Here is a 7,824-nt window from a genome sequence, read left to right as displayed (position 1 = left end):
TTATTTATCCATAAATTAAACTCGTTAACTTGCACATGAGAACTTAGACTAATAAAGTCGTAAAATTTAATTAAATCTAGAATTTCATAATATTAACTCTCTTCTTTTTGGTAGATATATATTTCATAACATTACTACCACAGACTTTTTATAACCTTTGCACAAGTTGCACTGATGCGCATAAGTGATTAAGTGGTATTCCACCGTATTACCGTTGTGACATTGTCATTGACATCAACATCAAACAACAACTACATTACATAAATAAAAAACTAGTCACTAGTTTATTATATAAGAATACATATTTAGTTTTTATAAAAAAAATTGATTATATTATTGTGAAAAAAAAAAAAAAAGTTAACATATCCAATCTTATACGCGAATATATGTTACCCGCAACTTACTAATTTCCTTGGCTAGGATGGCCTAAACTGAAAAAACCTGAAAATTATTCACGTAGGTTGTGTTTAGTTTTGATGTTCTTGTTTAGCCCAATAAACTTTGAGTGTTGGTATTTTAGCATTATTATTTTTGGGCCGAACTTTTTAGTTTTTTGATATCTAAGACTAATATATATAGTATAATTTTTCTAGTATTTAGATTTATGATATACGGACACTGACACGAATACAGAACACGTCAACACACAAATTTTAAAATCTTATAAGATACGGAGACACGCATATATATAAAATATAAAATATTTTTTAGATAAATTATAATGATATTTTGATATGTTTGTTAAGAATAAGATTAGATACGCTGACACGTGATGATATTTAGGTGTGTCCAAACATATTTAGAAAAGAATTTTTTATTTTTTATTAAGACACGATTGGACACAACAGACAGACGTATCGAATGAGTATCGGTGAGTGTTGTGTCCAAAATGTATCTAATATGCGAACACGACAACTCAACGAAGTATCCGTGATTTATAGATTCAGATCCTTGAAGAAGTTAATATTATTATTCTGCCCTTTAACTTTAAAATGCAAAAAATACATACTCTTTTGAGAACGTATCATCCAATTAAAGTCCGTAGTTCACCTTTGCTTTGCCGTTGTCGTTATGAAGAAAGTTTGATGGTTCTTTTACTACACATTTAATTATTATGATATCTAATTGGAAAAATATTTAAAATAACATATAAATACATATACATATAAATACATATACATATTTAAAATACATATACAGAATTTGAAAATTGATTTTTGGTATTCACATAAATTTTTATCCGCCAAAACCTGCCTCGCTCGTGATCGTTAAACACGTGACTTAAAGCAAACCCACATATTTTTTCCTCAATTAAAATCTGAATTGGATTTCCCACAAAATCAGCTCTTGATTATTGTTTCCCATTGTAATAATAGTAAGATTCACCGAGACACAAATCCAACAAAGAACGATGAAGTAACAAAGAGAATCCAAATAGACGTTGAAATTTGGCATCCCAAATCTACAAAGACTTGAATTTTATTAGATCGTGTCTCACAAGAATCAGATGATAGGACCGCAGTGTAAAAAAACATATGATGGGGTCCCTTGAACTAGGTTGTATCTCGTATCTCCTCATTCTTGTGAACCTAGATCCTAAAAAGTGAACTCAAGAAAATTGACCAGCTAAATTTATTACTACATCTAGTGCATTTCACACTCATAACTTTTCCTTTATTCCCTAGTTTATTTTCCCACATTTTACTAAATAATCCAAATTTTTTGTTTCGGTAGACATAATTCAAATGTTTGTACCATATTTTTTTCGTCATAAATAAAAAAAAAATTGTGCAATTGTTCTACTAATTTTTATTAATGAATATTCAGAATACTAATATATCTATTCATGAAAAAACGAATTAATTTTATACCCATAAAAAATAGACTATTATTAACAAAATTACCAAAATTCAAAAAGATAATTTAGAATTCTTAAACTTCTCTCCTTACCTATCTTAACTCACCTCTAACCCTTCATTATCACCTTTTAAATTTTCAATGGTTTATCACCACAGTCAAAATTTATCACCGTCCAAATCTCATCCCTAACTATTACCAGTGTCATTGCTGTTAGTGAATCATTAGAATCATTTTAGATCAGTTAATATCGTTTATTTTTATATAGTATATCTGTATATTAATTGTAGGATTCTATACCTTTATTATTTTGATTCTTCTGGCACCTATATATACCCCTTGTACATTGTACTTTTGATCAGACTGAATAATACACAAAACACTTTTTTTAGATTGCTCTCTTATTTCTAACATGGTATCAAGAACTTAGGTTATTTTTCTTTTCAGAAACAATTGGTTTCTAGTCCTTTTCTTTTGTTTCCTCCGGCAGTACTTTGTGCTCACTTTTCAACTCCTTCCTGACGCTTTGGTTCGTCACTGCCGCCATCCTAGCCTTCTCCTCGTTGTGACGTTTCCAACGCCACCGGAATCACCACCGTACGCCGTCGGACGCGCCGGTCAAAGTTGGTTGTCCGGTTAAAACAGCCCTCCCTCCAGATGCCTCCAGCGCCGTTGGATCAGCGCCTCGATCAACGACTCCAAGATGCACCACGTGTCACCAAGCAGCCAGACGGATCCGCGCATGGCCCGCGCAACCGACCCGTGTGCCCGACCCAAATCTCTTCTCCAACCCGCGTGTTCGCCCCGCCCAATCAGCGCCTACCTGTTATCTGTCTCCAATCACGCAACGCCACGTGTCCCTATGTGCTGACGTGGCAGATGGCGGGACCCTCCCCTAAAGTTTTTTGGTGAGCTCTTTCCGTTTTTGCCTTTCGTTTTCTCGTTTTCGGCTCCCAAGTTGCAATTTTTCTCTCCTCTCCGTGATCTTTGTATCTGCTATTATGGAAAAGTCAGCTGTTTTTGCTACCACACACAGAAATGATAAATTATGTCGAAATTGTAACTGTTTTGGGCACCTCTTCTCCGTCTGTCCCTCTATTGAATGTCGCACATGCCACCCGAAAAGGTCATATTAGCTACCATTGTTCACAACTGTTTTGCCATTATTGCAAGCTCTTGGGACATATGATTACTACCTGTCCTACTCGCCTACCACGTCCTGAGCCTGCTTCTGCTGTTGATGCTACTCTTGAATCTACCACCTCTGCTCCTCTCAACCCGTCTCCTGTCTCTCTATCTGATATTGCGTCTCTTCTTCAGCGTCTTCTCTCCCTTTCTGGTAATACCCCTGCTGCGCTTTTGACTCCGCCAGATAACTCTAAATGGTATTTTGACTTGGGATGCTTTAATCACATGTCTCCATTGCGTAATATCTTCTCGTCTCTGTCTACCATTACCAATCAATCTTCTGTCAATACTGCTAATGGTTTCCTCTTGCACGCAACACACAAGGGTTCTATCTCCCAGTCGACTCTTAATCTTCCTGATACTTATTTTATTCGCAACTTTAACTTTAATCTTATTTCTCTTGGTCAACTTGTTGATATGGGTTTTGATGTCACTTTTTCTATCTCTGGTTGTCGTGTACAGGATCGTCAGACGGGACAAGTCATTGAGACTGGACGTAAGGTTGGAAGGTTGTTTGAAGTCGAGAATCTTCATATTTTTTCTGTACCAAATCTCTGTGCTGCTTCTTCTCCATCTACCCTTCACTTATGGCATCAACGTCTTGCCCACAGCTCCTTAGGAAAATTGCGTCCTCTTGTGTCTCAAGGTGTTTTGGGTCAGGTTCCTAATGAATCTTTTGATTGCATTTCTTGTCAAACTGCCAAACAACCTGCTTTATCTTTTCACAATAATTCCTCTCTTGCTTGCTCTCCTTTTGATCTCATCCACTCTGATGTTTGGGGTCCCACTCCCACCGCTTCTATGGGAGGAGTTCGATACTTTGTTATTTTCATTGATGATTATTCCCGTTTTACTTGGGTTTATTTGATGACCAATCGCCATGAGTTACCTCAGATTTATATTAACTTTGCCACTATGATTAAAACTCAGTTTTCCAAGGTCATTAAGGTTTTTCGCCGTGATAATGCTATGGAATAACGTGATTCCAAACTCCTAACCTTTCTTGCAGAACAGGGTACCTTGTATGAGTTTTCTTGCCCTGGTACGTCTCAACAAAATGGCCGAGCTGAACGCAAACACCGTCACATTCTTGACTCTGTTCGTGCAATGCTTCTTTCTTCTTCGTGTCCTGAGCGTACTTGGGGTGAAGATGTTCTTACTGTTGTTCATGTTATCAATAGACTCCCTTCTTCTGTTCTCGGTAATGTTACTCCCTTTGAGCGTCTTTATCGTACCTTCGCAGATTATAGTTCTCTTCGAGTTTTCAGTTGTGTCTGTTTTGTTCTTCTTCAGCCTCATGAACATAGTAAACTTGAACCTCGGGCTCGTATGTGTTGTTTCCTATGTTATGGCACTGAACACAAGGGTTATCGTTGTTGGGATCATCTCTCTAAACGTATTCATATATCTCATCATGTTGTCTTCTAGGAGCATCACATGTTTTCTTGGTTCTCCTCGTTTGAGTCTATTCCTCCTACTCAGTCACCTTTTTTCACTAACCCCAATGTTGATCTTTTTACTAGTGATGATTCAACAGGTTCTATCTCGAGTCACCCTCAGCAGCCTCCTGTTCTTTCGCCTTCTCCATCTCCCAATGATTCTGGACCGGACGACGCTCCTACTCCTATCGTCATGCCTCCTCCTTCCACTCGCTGTTCCAGGGTGAGAAATCCACATCCTCATCTTCTTGATTATCATTGTTTTTCTACTATTCTTCATCAACATGAACCTAAGTCATTCAGAGAAGCCTCCACAAATCCAAATTGGCAACAAGCAATGCAGGAGGAAATACAGGCATTTGAAAAAGCACACGCTTGGGACTTGGTTGATTCTTCTTCTAATCAAGAAGTTGTGGGAAGAAGATGGGTATACAAGATCAAGACTCGCTCTGATGGTTCTATTGACCGTTATAAGGCACGATTGGTTCCTCAGGGTTGTACACAAGAGTATGGTATTGACTATGAAGAGACTTTTGCTCCTGTTGGTCGTCTCACATCTGTTCGAGCTCTTCTCGCCATTGCTGCGGTCAAAAAAGGTCTCTCAGTCAGATGGATGTGAAGAATGCATTTCTTAATGGAGATTTGAAATAGAAGGTCTATATGAAACCCCCTCTGGGTTATCCTTGTCCTTCTGGCAAAGTTTGTCTCCTTCGCAAGGCACTCTATGGGTTTAAGCAAGCTCCTCGTGAATGGTTTGACAAGTTCAGCACTACCATATGCAGTCTTGGTTTCACTTGCAGTCCTCATGAGAATGCTCTCTTTATTCGCAAAAGTGAACGTGGAGTTGTTCTTCTACTTCTGTATGTTGATGACATGATCATTACTGGAGATGATGCTGATGGTATCTCTGATCTCAAGGCGTCCCTTCAGCGTACTTTTGAGATGAAAGATCTCGGTTCTCTCAGCTATTTTCTTGGTCTAGAAGTCATATCCACCGATGATGGCATCTATCTCTCTCAAGCTAAATATGCTTCAGATCTTCTTGCTCGAGCCGAAATTACAGATAGTCGCACTGAGTCTACTCCTCTTGAGCCTAATGTTCGATTTACTCCTATGGATGGCACTGTTTTGGATAATCCTACTCTCTATCGACAGCTAGTTGTAGGATTCATTTACTTAACTGTCACCCGACCAGACATCGCCTATCCTGTTCATGTACTTAGCTAGTTCTTGTCAGCTCCTCGTACTACTCACTATGCAGCAGTTCTTCGCATTCTTCGCTACATCAAAGGCACTCTATTTTATGGCCTTTATTTTTCTGCCCATTCCTATTTGTCCCTTCAGGCATACTCCGATGCTGATTGGGCTGGTGATCCCATTGATCGTCGTTCTACTACTGGTTACTGTTTGTTTCTTGGTGACGTTCTCATTTCTTGGCGTGCTAAGAAGCAAACGTTCACTGCTCGATCCAGCACAGAAGCTGAGTACCGTGCCCTCGCTGACACCACTGCTGAGATTATCTCGATTCGTTGGCTTCTCAAAGATTTGGGTGCTCTTCAGTCGTCCCCTACTGATATTTTTTGTGACAACCACAGTGCTATTCAGATTGCCCATAATGCTGTCTTTCATGAACGCACCAAACACATTGAGATTGAATTTCACTTTGTTCGGCAATGTATCCTTATTGATGCTGTTCATCTCATTGCTGTTGGAACACTGGATCAGACTGCTGATATCTTCACGAAAGCTCATCACCCGACTCATTTCCGGACTTTGTAGGATTCTATGCCTTTATTACTTTGATTCTTCTAGCACCTATATATACCCCTTGTATATTATACTTTTGATCAGACTGAATAATACACAAAACACTTTCTTTAGATTGCTCTCTTGTTTCTAACAATTGCCATCACCACTACACTTCCGCCGCCACTAATAACTCATACTTAGACAATTTTAAAATTTCTAGAACAAATATTTTTCTTTTTCTTTCTAAATCCATCATCACCGTTACAAAAAATTTAACTCTTCAAAATTTTTTATGGTTTGATTATTTTCATTTTTCAGATTTTAAAATTATTTTTTTTTAATTCCATTTCAAAAACCAAAACAGAAAAAAAAAAAAAAAACAAAATCAACAATATTCAAATGGTGGACATAGTGGCTCATCTCACTCCTGGTAGCAGTTCCTTCCCTCTATGTTTCCTCCTTTCCACTGCATATCGTTCTCTCTCTCTATCTCAATGGCGGCAGTAGTGGCTTCCTTCATCGTCTTCATCCTTACTCCTCACCAACGCACTTTCTTTCTCTTCTTCTTTCTTTCTTTGATCTTTCTCTCTTTCGAATTTTTCAACAACGACAGCGGTGGTTGTGGTTTTCTTAGTCTTTGTCCTCCTCTCTTCCCTTTACCTCAATCTATTTTTCTCTCTCACTATTTCTGTTTCATGGTCTTTTTCCACGATGAGCTTTCGCTAACGGTTGTTGCCGTGAGCAAGGAAAACTAGGTAGCCTGTCAGAGCATTCATGTAGCTGTTGGAGAAAAGGTTTATAATTTGCTTCCGTATGAAATAAAGGAGATTTGTGATTTATTCCTAGATGAGAAAGAGGATGGGATCGTTGACAGTGATTGAAGAAAAATTAAATAGTATGATGGCGGTGATAAAGAGAAAGAGGTGGTGATGACGATAATAATGATGCTAATTGGGGACGAGTGGTGGTGAAAAAGGATTTGGATGATGGTAGGATTTGGGATTGGGGTGGTGGTGTTGTGGAGTAAAATTTAAATTTAAGATTAGGTTAGATTAGAGGATAGTTTAGGAAATTTAAATAATTTTTTAAGGTTCGGATAATTTTGTTAGTAAAAGGTCATCTTTCATGGATATAAAGTCAATTTTGTTTTTATATGAGTAGATTTATCAATATCTTAAACTTTTGTGGATAAAAATGATAGTTTACTCAACCAAAAATATTACATCTATATCTTCTTTTTCCATTATATGCAAATTGTAATTTTAAACAATAAAATACAAAAACAAAGGTTGCAAAGGAGGAATAATTAGTGTTTCATGTCCTTCGCAATTGTCCGATTGCGAAGAGTCTCCGGATTAGCACTGAAATTAGTAATCTTCACTATTTTTTCTGGAATGTTTAAGTTCTAAACTGGATCGAAAGCAACTTAAAGAAGGTTACCCGGGTATCTTGGTCCCTCTTTTTTGCGTCTGCTTATTGTAATTTATGGGCTCAGAGGAATAGTCGAGTTTTTGAGAATCATCATGAGGGCCCAGATGCTTGCTTCCATAGAAATATTGTGTCTTGCAAAGGAGTATCAAATGGTGATGGA

General features: G+C 37.7%; 1 protein-coding gene across 1 annotated transcript in view; it reads left to right on the top strand.

The window, feature by feature from the left end:
• LOC107620319 (zinc finger MYM-type protein 1-like) overlaps positions 1 to 7,824 on the top strand; it is an 18,939-nt gene that overhangs the window by 1,071 nt on the left and 10,044 nt on the right. Inside the window, exons 2-3 of the mRNA XM_016322497.1 lie at positions 4,583 to 4,707; positions 4,978 to 5,070. Of these exons, the coding sequence (XP_016177983.1) occupies positions 4,583 to 4,707; positions 4,978 to 5,070 (218 nt within the window). The remainder of the gene's footprint in view (positions 1 to 4,582; positions 4,708 to 4,977; positions 5,071 to 7,824) is intronic.

Source organism: Arachis ipaensis, chromosome B10, assembly GCF_000816755.2.
Source record: "Arachis ipaensis cultivar K30076 chromosome B10, Araip1.1, whole genome shotgun sequence".
NCBI classification, from domain to species: domain Eukaryota; kingdom Viridiplantae; phylum Streptophyta; class Magnoliopsida; order Fabales; family Fabaceae; genus Arachis; species Arachis ipaensis.
This window is presented reverse-complemented; position numbering and strand designations above follow the sequence as displayed.